This window comes from Rosa rugosa, chromosome 2, assembly GCF_958449725.1.
Source record: "Rosa rugosa chromosome 2, drRosRugo1.1, whole genome shotgun sequence".
NCBI classification, from domain to species: domain Eukaryota; kingdom Viridiplantae; phylum Streptophyta; class Magnoliopsida; order Rosales; family Rosaceae; genus Rosa; species Rosa rugosa.
Window position 1 is genome coordinate 47934919 of NC_084821.1, and position 20390 is coordinate 47955308.

General features: G+C 37.0%; 2 protein-coding genes across 3 annotated transcripts; one reads left to right on the forward strand and one right to left on the reverse strand.

Annotated features, from left to right (window-relative positions):
• Positions 1-5210: 5210 nt before the first annotated feature.
• Positions 5211-13075, forward strand: LOC133734826 (ubiquitin carboxyl-terminal hydrolase 14). The gene is made up of 20 exons (XM_062162431.1): positions 5211-5465; positions 5884-6055; positions 6747-6859; positions 6948-7284; positions 7554-7648; positions 8458-8591; positions 8675-8731; positions 8812-8889; positions 9257-9311; positions 9401-9442; positions 9704-9784; positions 10015-10213; positions 10292-10349; positions 10432-10554; positions 11042-11130; positions 11214-11303; positions 11706-11876; positions 12019-12134; positions 12304-12436; positions 12561-13075. Exons 1-20 carry the CDS (start codon positions 5358-5360, stop codon positions 12737-12739), a joined length of 2430 nt encoding a protein of 809 aa, XP_062018415.1. The 5' UTR covers positions 5211-5357; the 3' UTR covers positions 12740-13075.
• Positions 13076-14479: 1404 nt separating this feature from the next.
• Positions 14480-19381, reverse strand: LOC133734827 (uncharacterized). 2 transcript variants are annotated; one of them, XM_062162433.1, is made up of 5 exons: positions 19018-19381; positions 17448-18753; positions 16627-16896; positions 15563-15718; positions 14480-14810 (listed from the first exon to the last, which is right to left on the reverse strand). In XM_062162433.1, the coding sequence occupies exons 1-5, from the start codon at positions 19023-19025 to the stop codon at positions 14691-14693; spliced, it is 1860 nt and encodes a 619-aa protein (XP_062018417.1). In that variant the 5' UTR covers positions 19026-19381; the 3' UTR covers positions 14480-14690. The 2 variants fall into 2 exon arrangements, with proteins under 2 accessions (XP_062018417.1, XP_062018418.1); XM_062162434.1 differs by having other exon boundaries at positions 17448-18797.
• Between the last annotated feature and the right edge of the window lie 1009 nt (positions 19382-20390).

A 20390-nucleotide genomic window follows, 5' to 3' on the forward strand; every position in this document is an offset into this window, starting at 1 on the left:
AAGAGAAGATCTCTCATGACCAATATTAGCTAACTTGGCGTTAGGGTAAGGGACGAAAAGAAAAAAGAACGCGCCTCACGCGCGAGAAAGAAGAGGAAAGTAAAGTGTGAGCTCGATCTCTCCCGGCCGAACGCCGGCGGTGCTTTTGCCGCTGCGTTTCCGGTCCGGGAGAGGATGTTGGTTTCGGAGTTCAGTGGGGCTAAGGAGCTGAAGGGCGGTCCAGGGTGGGAGAGGATGTTGGAGGCTGTTTCGATCTGGGTTCGGGTGGAGCTGGGTTCGCTCTGGGTTTGGGGTTGGACGGTCTGCATGTGTGTTTCTGGGGCAGTTGGAGTGGTCTGGGACACGGATGGCCGGCGGCGTACAGTGGAGGCTCTGCGGCAACTGGGGGCTGGGGGACGGTCGCTGAGATCTCGATCTGGTCTGATCTGGATCGGGTTTCGGCCACCAATCGGGTTGAAGAAGGGCCTGCACAGTGTCGTGGTGATGCGGCGGTGCAGGGTTGCTGCGCGGCGGCGTCGTGCTACTTGGGGGAGGTCTGGTGCCGGCAGATCGATGCTTGCTTGGTGGGCTTCTGCTTTGGGCCTATGGGAGAGACGGTGGATGTGCCAGGTTTCGGCTGTTTGGCTTTGCTGCTGTTTTTTATTTTATGCTTGTTTGTTTGTTGAGTTTGTTTTGTTTGTTGAGTTTGTTTGCTTCAGTTGTTTACTTTTCTGCAGTTTGTGGGTCTTTCTGACCTCAAATAAGTCCCTTCTCTTTCGAGTGAGGGTAGTTTGGAGTGGCCTCTGTGCCGGTATGTGCATCTCGTATGCCTGGTCTGCTCTAGGTGGGTGGCGAGTTCCTTGCTTTGTCAAATGGTCGCTGCCTCCTAGTGGCAGGATGAAACTTAGTGTCGCTGGATGCTTTTTCCAGCGGCAACATGATAGGAAAGCTGTTCGTATGGAAATTATGCTAAGCTGTAATCGTCGTCTTACAGACCGAGTTATTTTTCCGTCATGTCACCGTTATGTCAAAGCAATTAGAGTCGCCAGTAGTGCGCTCATTGCTAGTTGGTGCATTTTTGGATACATGTTTCTAGTTGAGGCTCCTGATATTATCTCAGGAAGTTCTCTTGATGTAATTTGTTATTTGGGGTTTAGGTCTCATGTCCCCCCCATGTATTCCATTGTTTCATTAATGAAGGCTTGAGGGCGGCCGCACCGGCCCTTATTTCAAAAAAATATTAGCTAACTTGGCTGCTATGAAATTGACCTCAAGGAATATGTGTCGAACAAACCGAAATTGCTGAGATAAACGCCTGATATCTTCCACCAAAAGTTAAATTCTCCAAGGGGTAGAAATTTTGTTTTGGAGACAGTGAATGAGAATTTTTGAGCCACCTTCAACCCAAATGAAAAGATGATTATTGAGAACAGTTGAACTTAAACCATCTCTTAATGCAATAGCTTCAGCAATCAAGACTCTAGTATTGCCAAGATTTTTAGCAGCATACGAGGGATTTACCATTGGAATCTCTTATGCAAAAACCAATTAAAGCAATACAATTCTTCACAGTACCATCAAAGTGTAGCTTAACTTGCTAATAATCAAGAGGATTCCACTTGATATGAAAGGACTTAGAAACTTTCTGCTTAGGAACCAAACGATTAGCTAAACGTAACTAGTTTCATAACTATCAGCCCCAAAGTTTTTTTTTTTTTTTTTTGTGAGAAGATGCCCCAAAGTTTGAGTAAGGGAAGGAACTACCTACTACCTACTGAAAGACCAATATGTTCCTAGGATTCCAAATTGACCAAGAAATTACTAAAACGTGATCTACAATTTCAGAGGCTATCTCATAATTATTGATTAGGGTATGAATTAATCCAGTCAGTAAAAGAGCCTTGCAAATTAATAGGACTAACAGAAGACTTATAAAGATTCCAAACTTGTCTAGTAATTAAAGATGCACTGCATAAAAACATGATTAATGGTTTCCATCTGTGAACAACAAAAAGGACAAACAAAGGGAATATTAGGATTAATAACTCAAAGCTTGTCTCTAGTTCTTAATCTATCTCTCAACAAAAACCAACAATTTTTTAACTTAAGGAGAAATTTTACGTTTCCAGATACGATTTAATAAAGAAGCTCTAGAATGAGAAGAACAATCTTGAGCTTGTAACCAAGTAGCACTCTTAATTGAAAACTTACCTGAATTTGAAGGCCCCCAAACAAATTCATCTGGCATATGATTTAAAGGAATGAGAATAGCTACAATTTTCTGAACAATATCACCATGTAACAAATTTAGAAGATCATTAGTCTTCCAAGAAGAATCTGCAACAGCTGTAGATCAATTCAGAGTATTCCTATCCTTATCAGGAATAAATTAATAAAGAGGAAATGATACAACCCAATTAAAAGTCCAGAAGTTTACACTTTCTCCATTACCAACTATCCATCTAATACCTTCAATAAGCAAATCTCTGGCATCAAGGATTCATTTTCAAGCCAGGGAATTTAGAAGATTTGTCCTTGACTCTCATAAAGTGGCACAGTACTGTTTGGTCTAGTGGCATAGTCTCCCCTTCGTAAGTGGGAGGTTATGAGTTCGAGTCACGAAAATTGTAGCATTTGAGTTGTTTAGCTGATAAAAAAAAAAAAACTCTCATAAAGTGATTATTTCTAAGGTATTTAGAAGAAACAAGTTGAACCCACCAGTTATAAGGTTCAGTAAGAATCTTCCAAGCAAGCTTAGTAAGAGCTGCCTTATTTAACCAAGCAGCTGGTCTAATACCAAGACCTCCTTTTGTTTTAGGTAAGCAAACTTGATCCCAAGCTATAAGGGGAGAAGAAGAGTTCCAGAAAAAGGATGTACTTTCTCTATCAATTCTAGAAGTAATTTTAGTAGGACATAAAGATAATCTCTATATAACAAATAAAGACATAGAAGCTTTAAGCATAGGAAGTGGTATCATAGCCTATCATTCAACTAATTGAGAGACATCGACATGAATGTTCATTCAATGTGGAGTAAGGTACTACTTAATGACAACTCAAATGTAGAGTAGCTTCTTAGAGAAATACATCTGGTTTCACACGCTTAACTTAGAGCATCTCTAGTGGATTATGCAAATCCTACATGGAGGGCTCCACTATCTATATTTGACAGAAAATCTCCTCCAATGGAATCGGCAAAACTGAGGTGTAAAAGGCATATGAGTTTTCATCTGCCAAAATTGGTAGATGCTCAAAACTGTCAGAATCTCTTATTTACATCAAGTGGGACCAATATAATTTAAACAAGGGTGCGGCTATTAGCACCCTATTAACTACTTTTTCTTCACTCTACATATATTTTAGTTCACCCATTTACAATACCCAAAGTACCATTTTCCAATGTAGGGTACTAGGGTTTAACTCGAATTCTTTTTCTATTGACTTTCTCCGCGTCTCGAATTCCTTTTTTGGTAACATCATAATATGAGAACGATTGAAGATGATGAATGCTTAGAAAGAAATCGTTAGAGTTTAACGATGAATGAAGAGATTAAGAATGAATTTTAAGTACGTGTTTAAATTCGAAATCAATAACCGTTGGCTAGACATTGGCTAGACATGTACTTGAATATGATAAGTTGATAACCGACAAGAAAATCCTGAAACAAAACTATTTTGAGCTTGCTAAAATAGCGATTGAGCTTATAAATAAAGAAACAATTCTGTGTCTTCTAGGGCAAAATCATTGACAAACCTCCTAGTAGGCTGCATGCAATTGTGGTATTAACAAAACGCAACTTTCTAGCAAACAAATAGAAGTGACTTCTTATCTATAAGCCGCTTGAAATACGTCAATCACATTCAAGATCGTTAATTACCAACTCCGAAAAGAATTATGATCCAAATAGCTTGGCACTTAAACACCATATGTCGACCCAAAAAGCCAAATAATGTCTAACTCTTAGGCCAGGCTAGCCAAATCACTAATTAGTAATAAGTGAGGGTGGCAAGACACCCTCCTTGAAAGCCCACAAAACAAGGCCAGATAGCCTAAGCTTGAGCTCAGAGCCAGAGGCCCAAACCCAAACACAAGCAAAGCTAGCAGAAGCACGAGTAACCTGCAGCCTTTACCAAGTGGTCGTCGTCGCTGGTAAGCCTTCCGGCAGCCTACTCTTCTAGCACAACATGATCTAATCGGTCGCCAAACTTAAGAGCAAGTTCACCCGTTGGGTCACCAAGTCACCTATTATTCATTGTATTTTAGTATTTATTTCCACTTTCTGAGTCACTGGCACAGTTTCCAATAAGACTTGGGTCACCAGGTCAACTTGCAGGTCACCAGGGTGACCAAGAAAGTGACCCTGGGCACGAAATACATTGTGCCCGTGACTTAGAGAGTGAAAATACACATAAAAAGCAGTGAATAATAGGTGACATGGTGACCCACGGGTGGACTTACTCTAAGAGTGTGCCCACCATCGACCGAGTAGAAACCACCAAGTCCCAGCCCAAGTCAGCAAAAGTACCTGTCGATCTGTTCCACCGTGATTTTTGACGCTTCTTTGCTTCAGCAAATGTCGATCACCGGCAAAACCATAAGTCCAAGTGAAATCACTTGCCGCTGATTTGCTTAGGCTTGCTTTACCACGTATTCAAAGGGCCAAATCGAGATCAAAGGTAACCATGCTCGCTAGGTCAGATTCGACCTCCGCAACCACTCTCCATGCACTGAGAATGAAATCCAGACACTTTCACTTGACCTAGACAGCTGCTAGAGTGTCCGACTGTTTGGCACGAATTTCTCTAATTTCTATAAGAGCAATTGTTTCTCTTGTACAGCTTGGTTTAGATGGACGTAATGATATAAGTCTATATTTATTATCATACATTTTTTTTTTAAAGAGAAAACAAAAGGTAAAATAGTACATATCCAGTGCGTGTCAAGAGATAAATACATATAAAACGAAAAACTGTTTCGCAAAAGATTATCAAACGGTCATGAGTTCGAACTTTTAACCTAATCGTAGCTCAATTTTTCACACACTCACTACTCGAGTACTCGGCCTAACCCAAATGACAACCTAATCAAGTCTTTTCATCTCTTCTTTGGGTTAAAACTTTCAATGTAAAATTTTTTTCACAGCTCTGTGTAAAATTCCGAAGCTTCTCGAGACCGACGAGACGAGGAAGAGCAAGGGATCCAAAAAACGTGTACAAAAACTACAAAGCAATTCTCCTCTTTCTCGCGACTTTGCTCTAAGCTTAGGGCAAAGAACATATATATTCTCTCTCTCTCTCTCTCTTCTCCCTAAATCCTAAAACCCTCGTCTTCTACCTAATTTCGCTCTGTATCAAAACCCCTTGAATTTTGCAGAGCGATGCTAGACCCCATGGACCTGCTCCGATCCAACCTCTCCCGGGTTCGGATCCCGGAGCCCACTAACCGCATCTACAAGCAAGAATGCTGCGTTTCTTTCGACACTCCGGTAACCTCCATTTCTTCCGTTCACTCTCCCACACTTACTTTCACTACTTCAAAGCTTTTTGCTCTCGCTTTTTTCATTTTTCAATTCTTGAAACTTCGATTCTGTAAACTACGATTATCTCAGTGTACGACCTATAATCAATTCTAGCTACTGTTTAGGATTCGAGTCTTGCGCTGCTTAGTGTTGCTGTAATTTTACTGCAGTTCATAGTTGTGGCTTTATCATTTTGTGTTCATTTCAAGCTTTTTATTTAATTTCATATTTTTGCGATGAAATTTGTTTCCAAGTCATAATGAGGTTTCAGTTTCTCTCAAGACTTGGCTCTTGAAAATTTAGATTGAGTAGGTGTGATGCATATTTATGTATTGTGCTTGGAGATTGTTTGTTTTTTTTATGGTGTTTTCGTTGGGAGTTTCAGAGATCAGACGGTGGCTTGTTCGTTGACATGAGCACGTTTCTTGCTTTTGGGAAGGATCATGTAGGATGGAACTATGAAAAGAGTGGAAATCCTGTTTATCTGCATATAAAGCAAACTAAAGTGTTGGTTCCTGAAGATAGGCCTTTAAAGAAACCAACGCTCATGGCTATAGGTAATTTTAATCATTATGATTTCCGGTTGTTCGTATGGAGGTTCTGTGCTCCTTGCTGTTATATTTCTGTAGCTGCTGAGTTCGGGTAGTGTGCTATATGAATGCACCATTATCAATGTTGGATATATACTCAGGGTATGGAAGTGATTAGTTGATGAAAATATGCAAAGCATTTAGACCACAATCGTAGAAGTTTACTCAGGCTATAATGTGTATAATCATCAGTCTTTGTAGAAGTTTTAAATTTTTGAAGCTACTCAGTTCTCACTGAACATAAATTACTCTACCAAAGACATAAGAAAGCTGATCAGTCTTTGTAGTAATGCATTTACTTTTAATAAAGATAAAATAAAACAAAATGACTTTGCTCACGCACCAGTTATATTGATATTTAAAATTTGCTCTCTATGTCTCTACTTTCTGTTAGGGGTGCAATGTAATATGTCTGGTACCTTTTGTTGTGCAAATGCTAACAATACAGGATGCAAATCATATGAACCGTTTTATATCTGTATTGCTTTTGTGGTTGGTTCAAGTATATATATTCATTGGTCACATTGCTCTTAATTCATGAAATTACTGAAAGAGATGTTCTTGATGTTGCCTTACAGTACTTGATGTTTGTATTATTCTCTACTAGATATTAGCTGGCTGGTAGTGTAAAGTTTAATATATATTTTGTGGCTTGTAGGTGTTGATGGTGGATTTGACAACAATGAACCTGAATATGAAGAAACTCACAGTATTGTTTTGTTGCCTGATTATGTGACTCTACCATTTCCTTCTGTTGAGCTGCCAGAGAAGGTTTGCATTCTTAATTATTTTAGATGTTTATTGATGTCAAACTAATATCGCTATTGTCTCAAGAAATGAATCGATTTTATAATTGCAGGTAAGATTGGCGGTTGACAGCATTTTAATGGCTGAGGGTGCAGAGAAGAAAGAACAACTTGCAGCATGGACAGCCGATAAGAAGCAAACGAGTGTGTATGCAATGAATTTGCAACAAATTGACAATGGTATTGTTGTTCCTTCATCTGGGTGGAAATGTTCCAAGTGTGATAAAAGAGACAACCTTTGGATGAATCTAACTGATGGAACGATCCTTTGTGGGAGAAAAAATTGGGATGGTACTGGTGGAAATAACCATGCCATTGAACACTATAAGGATACAGGATTTCCTCTTGCTGTAAAGCTGGGGACAATTACAGCTGATCTGGAAGCAGCAGGTAATGCTGTCTTGTGCTGTAAACAATCTATGCAGTTATTTATTCTAATTACAGTCAGTTTTGTGCACATGAAAGTTATACATCTGTATGCCAAACATCATGAACTAGAAACGTGTTGTTTGGCCATGAAGAAAACTAGGCAATTTATGAAATCCTGGCGCATATGAATTAAGAGCTTAATATTCTAAATGCAGCTGATTCTTTGGAGAAATGAGTTTTTGTTACATGTATGGATTACTAATCATGAGTAACATATCGTGGCAGCTCAGATGTTTTCTCTTATCCGGAGGATGATAGTGTTTTAGATCCACTTTTAGCACAACATCTGGCATTTTTTGGCATTGATTTCTCCTCATTACAGAAGGTTAGTTCTCACTACAAATTATTTAATTATTTCTCTCTAAACAGTTGAATTGGGTTCTGATTTTGTACTATTTAAGAGTTGCTAAATGGACTACTAGTTGCTTTTCCCTTCTATGATTAGAATAAAACGTGCAGAAAATAGAATACCATGTGTTTTCAATTTTTTTAACATAATAAATCACTTTCTTTCTCATTTAAGAAAATTCTCATTGTTGTGTAGTAGAGATGTCTTTTATGAATCATGACTAAAGAAGAAAGTATGAGGGATATTTTAATATGTATTGTTCTAGTCGATATGATATGTGAAAAACATTACTTTTATAATATGGAGGCATGAAATATCTGTATCTCATCTCTTAGATAAAAAATTCTATTGCATGTGAGTAATATGATTAGAATACATTAATGATTTTTTGTAGGGCAAAAGTCAAAATTCGATAGTTTCTGGAGCTTTTCTATTTAAACTAGTCTTGGAGTTCTTTCTTTTGGTTAATATCATTTTTTTCCACAAAGGATGTGTCTTATACTCTTATTATTGACTACCTGTTCTACATGACCTATTCCATTAGGAGGTATGCCCTTGGCTATTTGGTTGAAGCATGTGGTCAACATTAAGGTTTAGAATGAAAAACCATTGAGCTCTGACTATAGATTTTATTTTTTGTTTTTAGTTTTGGGAAGGTCAGTATTTTTCTATGATAGAATTATGTTAAAATTCCAATGACCTGGAAATAAGTGCAATGAGGTTTATAAACTTTTAATTGTGTTATTATGCTAATGTTAATATAACAATACCATTCTTGTTTTCAGACAGAGATGACTACTGCTGAAAGAGAGCTTGACCAGAATACCAATTTTGACTGGAACCGAATTCAAGAAAGTGGACAGGAAGTCGAACCGATATTTGGACCTGGTTACACTGGCCTCGTCAATCTTGGAAACAGGTAGCTTCTATTCCTGTCTAGTGCTGGTGAAGACATAGTACTTTTATACATTTATATTAATATCTTATTTTGTTTTCTTGCAGCTGCTACATGGCAGCAACCATGCAAGTAGTGTTCTCAACACATTCTTTCTATTCCAGGTTAGTATATATCATATGACTTAAGTAAAATATAATGTCCGTGGAAATTATGCTCATTAATCACTATTATATTTCCTCAGGTACTACAAGAATCAAAGTTTGAAAACAGCATTTGAGAAGGCTCCAGCTGACCCTACTGTAGATCTTAACATGCAGCTGTAAGTAGATAAGTGATTCTTAGTGTTGATTCTTTATGTGCATGTCTGTCAACTAATATAATTAATTTATTGTTTATAGGAATTGATGTTGCTATTTTTGACAAAATGCTAAGTCGTATGCCTTGTTAATTGTGCCTCTTGTGACCATTAGATTGCTGTCTATGAATGAAATCTCCTTTTATTATATGAGTTGCTTAAATTGCAAGTAGTACTTATGTATTTAAGTTATCTTACGTCTGCAAGCTTTTCTCCTTTTTTCTTTTGCCCTTCCTTCTCAGTCATTACATGATTAGGTTATTCATATAAGGCAGGTTTAAGGAGGAATAGTCACTATGAGTGTTTTAAAAGCTTTCATGTTGTATGGCAGAACAAAGCTGGGACATGGTTTGCTAGCTGGTAAATACTCTGTTCCTGTATCAGAGGTATGTCTGTTATAGCGCAATGGTTTCTTACTTTTGACAGCTTCTGCTCCTGTTTACTGGTTGGCTTACATTTTTTACGTGTCATCCAGGAAAAAGATCAGACAAATTCTATCACCCCTACCACAAATTCAGTAAGCTTTCTGGATAAACATTCATATTCTTTGCTGTATATCATACATTCATAAGACTAGTGTATGCATTTTAATAATAATCATCTATTTAATTGTTCCTCTATATCTTTCCCCATTTTATTTGTTTATTTATTAATCAAAAGAACAGAAAAAGTAAAAAAGAAAAAATTCTTCCCTTCTTAGGATATACAGATGTCACGTTGATCATTCTTTTTCTTGTTCTGATATTCTTTTGTTTTGGCCGCCTTCCACTAATATTAGAAACAGGATGGAATACCTCCTCGTATGTTCAAGGCGGTTATTGCTGCCAGTCATCCTGAATTTTCTTCCATGAGACAACAGGTACATTCACCATCTCTTGAGATCTAGTGCAAGATTTCAATTCTTTTGTCTAATTTATAGGTTCTCTTATATACTGTAGAAAATAGTTGAAAGGACCTCCCTGGCCCTTTTTGTCTAGCATATGCAACACTTCTGTGCTACCAGAAAGCCATTTTTTTTAAAGCTCCTCTATTAATTCAGTATTATTGTTGATCATTAATCTGAATGCTTGAAAACCAACTTTTATTTAGGATGCCTTGGAGTTCTTCCTGCACTTTCTTGACCAAGTTGAACGGGCTCATGGTGGAAGTCCTGAAATTGATCCTGCAAGGAGTTTCAAGTTTGGTATTGAAGATCGTATTCTTTGTTCATCTGGAAAAGTTGCTTACAATAGGAGACTGGACTACATTCTTTCCTTAAACATCCCGCTGCATGAAGCTACTAATAAAGGCGAGTTTCTCAATTATCATTGTAAACAATTGGTCTAATTATTGATTGTCTAATGTGCATTTTTGTTGGAAAATGCAGAAGAGCTTGCAGCATTTCAGAAACTGAAAGCTGAAAAGATTTCGGAAGGCAAGGAAGTGTAAGTTCATTTGGTTTTATTATTTTGTTTTCTGTTGTGATCAACATCGCAAGTATTTGCTAACCATGTCAATTTCTACCAGATCCAATGATGAAATTGTACGTCCAAGGGTTCCTCTAGAAGCTTGCCTTGCAAGCTTTTCATCACCAGAAGAGATACAGGATTTTTACAGCACTGCCTTGAAGGCCAAGACAACAGCCGTGAAGTAAGCTTTCTGGTTATTTGCTGGTGTTGATTTCTCTTTCTATGCTTTGTGCAAAAGATATGTCAGCATATTATAATGACAATGAATTACTGAGATTTGGTATTGGATGAGGCTGATCGTTGTAGAAGGGTTCTTTGATTGACTTAAAGTGAGTTGCAAAAAGAATTGTGTTGCTGTCTCCCACGTTTTGGAATTTGGTTTAGGTTAGAAATTGACTGAATATCCCACAAGCCGTTCTTGTCATTACAAACTAGCCATATGCTGGTCAGGTTTTTGCTACCTAGGCCATTTGTCTTGAGATATTTTCAACAGTAAGCCAGAATCTTACATTCTATATTTTAACTTTCTTTTCTGGGGAATTGGTCATTTCTAATGTACTATGGAGCTGGGGTGTCATTTCTGAACATATAACAAGCATGTTTTGGATAAAAGTTGATTCCTCTTGATAAAACATACTTTTTACTCTCTCCCATTTTATACCCTGCAGGAGTGCAGGTCTAACTTCATTCCCTGACTATTTGGTGTTGCACATGCGAAAATTTGTAATGGAGGCAGGCTGGGTGCCAAAAAAGCTTGGTATTTCTCTTGGCTTCCTAAGGTTCCTCTACAGTTATATTGGGATTTTGCATGATTCTCAATGTTTGTGTATCTGTTTGCAGATGTCTATGTAGATGTTCCTGATATCATAGATATTAGTCACATGCGCAGTAAGGGACTTCAACATGGAGAAGAGTTGCTACCAGAGAGTGGTATGTATTATGATTTTGCTTTTCCTAATATCTTACTTGATTATATTCACAGAAATTGTAAAGTTCTCAAATGTGCCTGTATATGTGTGCCTGTTCTTGCCTATCCCCTTGTACCTTTTGTATAATCTTTACCTAAATCTATAGTACATCCTGCCTTATTATTCCTTGTGTTAGCATTTGTAAAGCAGTGTGATTTCAATCTAAGTTATGTATTCTTATTTCAAGTTATGAACTCGCATATAAATGTAAGGTTAAAAAGATATTTGCACATCTAACTGCATAGTCTACATTACATTCCTTTTCTACTTTTGGTCTTCTATGGTATTGTCCTAGTTAGCCTTGTATTAGTTGAAGATGATAGATTCTGGTTCTCTTGAATAATGTCTGTACTATGCTACTCAGTTCCTGGAGAAGAGGAGGAACCAACTAAGCCTGTGGCCGATGAGAATATTGTTACCCAACTTGTTTCAATGGGATTTAATCATCTTCACTGTCAGAAAGCTGCCATTAATACCTCAAATGTCGGAGTGGAAGAGGCAATGAATTGGCTACTTTCTCACATGGATGATCCAGGTAATTACTTTCTTGACTAGAATTTTTTTCATCCTGGAAAGCAGTATCTTGCTAGCAAGATTTAGCTAGTCAGCTGTGTCTGTGATCGTAATTTGTTATGCTCTAGGGCACTAAATAATACTGATCCACTTTTCCTTTCCAGATATAGACGCACCCATCTCTCAAGGCAGACAAATTGCGGTTGACCAATCAAAAGTTGATGTGTTGATATCATTTGGTTTTCAGGAAGATTTCGCTCGGGCTGCATTAAAAGCAGCGGTAAGATTTTGATGCATATCTTTCTTTTCCGTTTCATTTCTTTTGTCCTTTTCTTTTATATTTTAAGAATCGGTAGCTATTGTTTTTGTTTCTGCATGAGTTGTAGATTGCAACTACTGAAGAGTTGGCAGCCTTTTCTTATTCTTAAACTATTATTTTACATTTACAGGGTGGTGACATTGAGAAAGCCACAGATTGGATATTCAACAATCCTTGTGCTTCTTTTTCAACTGATATGGATGCAACATCATCAGAAACTATACCTACTGCTGCTGAAGCTGGACTTCCTGATGGAGGAGGGAGTTAGTATCTTATACCTTTTCCTTAACTGCAGCAACATATGATATGAATGTGTGTGTTTGTGTATCGACTGAAAGAGAGAACATATCCTAATGTATATATTTTTATGCTTTTGGCTTTATGCAGGATATAGACTTATTGGAATAGTAAGCCATATTGGAACGTCTACACTATGTGGTCACTATGTCGCACACATCTTTAAAGATGGTAGATGGGTTATTTTCAATGATGCGAAGGTTGGGGCTTCTGTCAATCCCCCGAAGGACATGGGATATCTTTATTTCTTTGAGAGACTAAACAGTTGAGGGACACCAGTATTTCAACAATGGAAGATTAGTTTGGAGATAATCGGAAGTGGAAAAGAAAAGTAGTGAACTTTTATCAACTTGCTGCATGATTAGATGAGGTTTCCATCATTCAGATTAGCTGACCTTCACTCAATTTTCCCGCTTTAAAGATTGAAGTCATCATGTTACAGAAGAAAAAAAAGTCCAAACAGATACGCAGAACTTCCTGTTTCTAATGACAAGAAAAGTTCTGTACTCATAATCGTACTTATCGTTACTCCTGCACCCTTCTTTTTCGTCTGGTTATTTTAATTTTTTTTGGGGGCGGCTATTGCCACCCTATTATTTTCTTAATTCATCCTACAAACATTTGAATTATAGAAAGACTATATTACCCAAACATTTGAATTTTCTAAAATCCAAATCTGTAAGAAAAATAAATAGATAACCAATTAATTAGATACAAAAACTACTTAATTCCTCATTGGATAACAATAATCTTCATATGCTCCACCCAAATTTGAATTTATTACTATTTTTTTTTTGTTCTTTTGTTGCATCCTCATCGTTAATTCGTTATTCAATTCACAAAACTATTAATTTTAACTTCGTCAAAATCTTTGCAATACCATTTGTGAACAGCGAAAGTAAAATTTAAAACACGAAAAAAAATCAATCTTTTTTTCATTGCTCATAGTTGTTAACTTACTAATTTTTTGACATGGATTAAAATAGACGAACATCAAAACAAAAAAAAAAAATTAGAAAACTTGAATATATTTTAGTGTTTTTATTGGTATAAATTAAATAAGAGATTTTCCTTAAAAAAAATATTTTTTAATTAGATATGTCATATAAGGATACTCTTGGAAAGAGAAATGGGTTAGATAAGTAATTTTAATAATTGAAATTAAAATGTAGGGTGTAATGAGCAAGTAGTGTGAACAAAAAAAATAGTAGGGTAGCAATAGCCGCACCTTTTTTTTTATTTGCTATTGTCACCTCTAATTGAAAAACTGATGAACGTTGAAATCGTTATTAGGTATAGCAAAGATGGAACAGAAGAAAAAAAGAAAAAGAAAAAGGGTCCATAAGACAAGTACAATTTTTTTTCCTACAAGTTATTCTCTTATTTTTACTTTTACCATCGGTCTATTAAGAAGACAAATGACTTTTGGGTAATTTTATCAAAAGAAAATTAGACAAGGTATCCGTGGTAGTTATGCATAATTTAGCCAAGGTAGGCAGTCGTCCTTTTAAATTGAAAATTGACTTTTGAAATCTGTATTGGCCAAGAGCCCAAGAGAGTTTGAATGCAAGTTATATGAAACTGAGAATTCAAGAGTTTAGTGAAATCTGTATTTTAAATAGTCGTTTTGAAAGTGCACAAATTTGGATGTACAGAAAACAATTTTTTTTTTCTTGTTGTCTTTTGATCGCTTGATATGGGAACTGAATCATGGAGGATTTTGTTCACTAATTTTCGCAAACTATTCCTAGGTGTAGCTATTGTTACTGTAAAAGTGTAAAGTAGTGATGGTAGCTATGGTTACCGTAAAATGGTGATGGTGCATATATTAAGGTTGTTCGCCTCTCGCCCTCTCGGTATAAAACTGATAATTAGAAGAAGAAAAAAAATGCCAAAAAGGAATGAAAATAGAAAAACAAAAGCACCAGTCTATACTTTTTGAAAACATTTGGATATTGTCCAAAAAAAAAAAAAAACACAATTGTGAGGAAAGGAAATGAAATCCTATATTTCTCTAAACCCCAGACATAGAACACAGCAATGAAATTTATTTCTCTATGAGTACAACATGTATCCTTCTGTTTCTGTGTCAAAACTTTGTGAGGAAAGTAAATAAAAAAAGCAGCAGCTTCCTTATGGGTTTCTTTTTCGTATTTTGGTGAATCTCATCTATATTTTTGTAAAAAAAAGAAAGAAAAAGTGAAGAAATAAAAATTGTATTCATGGGGCAATGAGTCCTTCAATGGTGTAAAAAAGGGACTCTGCCCAGTCCGCCTTAAAAAGCAAGGTCCGTAAAGTATGCATCATGTCATAGTCTGGATCAAGTTTCCGCTGCCATCCCTACAGAAAGTAACAGCAAAGTTCATGTATCATAATTTCCAAAACACCAACAAAATTTCAGGTATCATCAAAACTGATCAGCATAGATATCACATGCCTTCCATTAACAAAAAAAATTAAAAAAGAACCTGCAGGAAATTAAAAGAAGAAATAGAACTGCAAACACTATCCTTCCAGTTCATATGCAAGACAGCCTAATAAACTTTTCTGCTAGGTTATGTCCAGCAGAAAATGCATTACTAGGAGGGATTTACTTGCGAGGCAAATGAGAAAAGCCAACGAGACAAATCAATAGGAGGTATAGTAAGTTTCCTTCAAACCATCTACTTCAAAACAATGGAGATGCTGAATAAAAATCAATGGGATTCAACATATGACGACAAAAGAGCCTCGACTTGCGAAAGCAAATTCTGGAAAACCACTTATAAATGAAGTAGAATTGTTAAATTTACAGCTCTTTAATGATATTGATATGAAGCACAACACAGCTCCAACAATACATGAAAAGGACAAATAGCAGAAGAGACGACAATGAACAGAAATTTATTATCCTTTTTTAAAACATAAGTATTATATATGTTAAACCTGTTATAGCTTACTAAGTATATCATGCATGGCTCTCGTTTCTCCAAGTCTGTTTCAATAACTAGTGAAATCTGAGTTGAATCAGGTCAAGTATTGGGTTTAATCATGTGTGATATTGTCAAGGTGTTTGACTTAAACATAGATGTTGGAAGAAAGCAAGGCGGTACCTCAAGAACCAAAGTGGTTACAATAACTGTGCACACATTGCCATCCAGTTTGACTTTGTGCCGCCTGACTTGCTCAAGCAATTGCTGCATGCAGTCACCAGGATGCATGGCATCACCTTCTGGGGAGTCCCATAATTTGAAAGATTTATCCACTTCCTGTTGAAGAAATTTCGTCCTAAAGTTAAACTCACGAGACAAGTATATGTGACAGTGATGTATCTTACCCTACTCACAATAGAAACAATAAAATTAGAGCAATAGATTTGCACAGCATATTTCCAATTTTGGCAGGAAAAGATTGGTGGACTTGAAGAATCAAGTTGCCAGGGACATGTTCAAGCATATATTAGAGAAGAAGACTTAAGGCCATAGTCAGTCATTTAAGGATTCAGAATCTGATATTAAATGGCGACACCGTACAACAACATAAATGCTACTGAATCATAATCAGTAATTCCAATTCTGGCAATTACTGCAAGGCCAACAGAACAGGAAAGGAATAATCTCCCCACTTCGATTCAGAATTTATGTCTCATATGATCAAGAACTTCATTACATCTTCATCTCTTAATATATAACAGTGTTGTACTGGTGCACTGAAAACATACTTATGCTGAAAAGCTCAATTGCACAAACAGCATTTGATTAAATGAAGATGTTACCCAGAAAAAGCTACATATTAGAATTATCTTGTGGTAGTTATTGCTGCAAAATAACATAGATAGAGCAGCTTGAAAGTGTCAACAGTCAACAGACGGCCAATGGCTTCCCCAGTAACATCTCCTCTCCCTTGGAAAGAGGAGTGAAGGGTTAGTTTTGAGATTCTATCCTTGGCTGGTCTATGTCTTGAACTTATGAATACTGATCTTATTATTGGTCGGAAACAAAACAGTATGGATGATAATCAAACTGTGACGAAGAATCGCAGATTAAAGTATTAGACAATGTATGCATAATGCCATAATCTTTCTTGTCTTGGGTTAAGAAGTTTGAAATTTTTTACAGAAAAGGAAAACCTGACGTGTGAACACCTTCAATTTTCATATCAAGAACAAACAATTTACCTCAATAAAAGCACTTGGATTTGGGCAGTTTTGTTGTCCAGATAATCTAAGTGTGCACTCCGCAACACTTTGACCGTCACGAAGGGCCACAGCCTTAAAGAACTCCACTAAATTCAGTCGATCCCTCTTAGAAAGTTCGGCAGTCAAGCCCACATCAAGGAAAACAACATGAGGCCTCAATCTAAAGAGTTCTTTACTTGGAACCTTACTACGGGTTACTCGGACAAGAATATTTCCAGGATGCATGTCTGCATGAATAAAATTATCTACCTGGGAAAAAAAAAATCATCTTAGCAAACAACACCAAAGAAGAGAACTATCAAATTCAAGCTGCTTTAAAATCACATCAGATAATTACAACTACTACAGGCAGGGCATTTTACTTTTAACTTCACTTTTGAGTTTTAAGTTTTAACTAACAATAGAAATTGTTTTTACTGGCCACCACTTAAACAGACGGAAAGAGATGAATTTATGCATTAGTGACAACGTTATGAATGTTATTCCTGACATGCAGTGGTCAAATGTATAAGTTTTATATTGCACTTGCACAAACATTCAACTAGATCGGAGTCCTATCATTCTATGATCCAGGCTGACACAATGCTGTTGAACAAATACATTTTCATGACTGGTAAGGGTACAACATAAATCTACTTCTCAAAAAAAAAAAAAAAAAAAAAAAGAGGGTGGGGTGGGCTACAACATTATGTCAAATAGAGGACACCAGTAAATGAAAAGGAAGACCCAATACAAACTAAAAAAATTATAAGATGAAAAGAAAGGAAAGCAATAGTAAATGAGATCACTATAAATTATACCAGAAGCATCTTCAGTAGTGCATTGGTTCCGATCTGAGCAAGGGCATTTTTTATCGGTTCATTGCCCTCAAGTTCATCGACGTAGTGCTGAACACTTTCACCCTGCTCGTACGTTTCGACTAAAACAGATGGGTGCACCAAGGGGTATAGAGGCCTTGGAAATGAGACATCTTTCGATCTTCGAAAATTATAGCTAAAACGACTCAAATGTGCAGCTTCCCTTGACAGATCAACTTGTGACATCATATAAACGGCAAATTGCTGTAGGCTTTCATCCAATCTCCACAATTTCAAAGAAGGGATGAACCTTGAAATTTTGGCTACAGAATTGATTATCACAAAATCCCTCCTAATTGTTTCACCAACACCTGGATGTCTAACCTTAACAGCAACTAAAATGGGCTTGATCTTCTGACCCGGGTATCTGTACTTGAGTATAGCTTGATGAACTTGAGCAACACTTCCCGACGCCACAGGTTCCTCATCAAATTTTTCAAATATTTCAGGCAGCTTGCGACCAAATGCCTTTTCAATACTATTTTTGGTAAAGTCAAAGCTATGTGCTGGAGCTTTAGTGTGGAGTTTCTCAAGTTCAGCACACAAATCTCTTGGGAAGAGATCTGGCCTTGCAGCAGCCCATTGACCCCATTTTATAAATGCTGGGCCTGCTTTTTCCAGTGTATGATGAACAACATGAAGCCATTTTTTCCTAAACCGGGGGCCGAGGGAATCCTTAAAAAGTGACATGGCTATACACGGTGAGAATAAAACTGCTAGATAAATTGCTCTGACAAACAAGATAATACACTCCAGAAGTGAAACCAAAAATAAGGCCAAATAAATATGTCCATCTTGGGCATGAATATATAAAGTGTCCTTTGTTGGGAGGCCTTCTGCTTCTGCACATGTACGCTGCGCCCGAACAAACTCTCCAACTACAAAGGAAAAAACACCAGGAGCTACTAAATTTGAGCGGGTCAAAGCCAAGCTCAAAGCACGGGCAATTCGACCTATTGGGGGGAAGGTTGTTTGCCGATAGAAATACAAGTGAGAAAGCTTTCTCCAAGCAAACTGGGCATGTTGAGAAGCTGCACTCCTTGCTGATATGGTATATAAGTTCCTATAACCACTACTATTCAAAAACTTATCTTTTGCTCTATGTAGCAGAAATGGGGATTGCCCTCTTATAGAATGTTTATTTCTCAAAAATAACCGGCAGAGCATGTAAGGAGCTTCAACTGTGTGATCTGCCCTGTTACTCGTAACTTGTCGCGCAACCCTCCTTACATTTCCATATGCCAAAAATCTGCATATCACCAAATCTCTTCACCATACCATAACACAGTCCACCTAATCTACTAAACTCAAGAATCAAAACACACACATGAAATCTAAACAAAGACACATTTCCACCATGCAAACTATGCAGATTACTTTCGAACTAAAAGTATAACTACATGAAACAAGTTTCAACAGCAAAGTTATACTCTTAACAAGTTCCCACAGACCCTCTAATGTGCCGACATCACGGACATCCGAATACTTGAATAAACATTGAAATGGAACTAACCTGGACATGGTGATTGGATTTAATCAACGGAAATCGTCCAACTGAAGAAGAGTCACGGAGTTCTCTGCCGGCGCATAGAGGCTCATTCTCATTCCTCAGCCACCAGGGACGGTGATGGTGGCGCACGAAGGTGGAGGTGGTGGTTGATACACGTGGCGGGGTCTGGCGGGTCGGAAGGGTTTTCTCTGTTTTGGGGGTAAATTGTCGGGAAGGTGGATATCTATCTATCTATCATCTATGCGTGATATGATCTGACATCGGCTCCTTTGGCTCCTTGTACTTGTTTTTGCGGCTACCAAAAAACATACAGGGGAAAAGCATCCCAATCGATTTGGAACCTGATTTATGTTTCCTGCTGTAATCATGATGCCATTCTTTAAAATAGTTTCAAAAAATTGTTTAAAATAGAAATCCTTTAGTCATTCAAATTAAGTATCTCATTTTTTGAGTTGTAATACAGTGACATAAATTTCTTATTCTTATGTGAGAGGTTATGAGTTTGACTCTTGTGATCATCTATCAGTTGTTGCATGATGGAAAAAAAATAATAATAAAAACTGTAATCGAACAAGTAACAAGTAACAACAGACGTATTGTGCACCTACTACTGATACCATTCTACACGATATCGTCGTTATGATATTCTCTATGCTCATTTTTTATAGAATTTTAGAGATAGCTGTAAACTAGAGAATCTGTTAGAGTTGGAAATGAAAAATTATTTAAAGCTTTGACTTTTGCTTCCCTACACTACAAAAAATGAGCCTTTGTAACGGAAGGGACGAAAATACCCTTAAAAAATTGACGGCTAGCAATCTCTGTAACGGAGCTAACAGCTCTAGGTACCTATCTTCGGTTGGGGTAAGAATCTCAGGTATCATTATGATATTTTCAAAACGTGAGGGACCGAAATTTTAAATTTATAATGAGCAATAGTTCAAGTACCATACGAACCAATCCTTTTTTATATCGAGAACTACACAGGGTCATTCCACTAAAGGATCTATTTTTTTGGCCATTTTAAGAAATCTCTTGTGAGACCCAAATTTCGATTATATATCGCCATCTTGACCGCTTAGTTTTTAGGTCTTCATGAGCAGATCAGTTTTGCAAATTTTCGATCAAATTGATTATCATTAAGGTGTTCATAATCGTGATTTATCATTATGAACATGAACGGTTCACGTTGGACATCGATTCGTCATTGATCTGATCTAGTTCGATACTTTTTTTTCTTTCTTTCTTTTTTTTAATAAAAAACCCTTAATCCACCTCATCATTACATATGTCAGTGAGAATCGAACCCATGACATTTACAATGTTGGAATTCTAACTTATTAACATGCCAGGAGTGATCCGATACGATGAGTTAG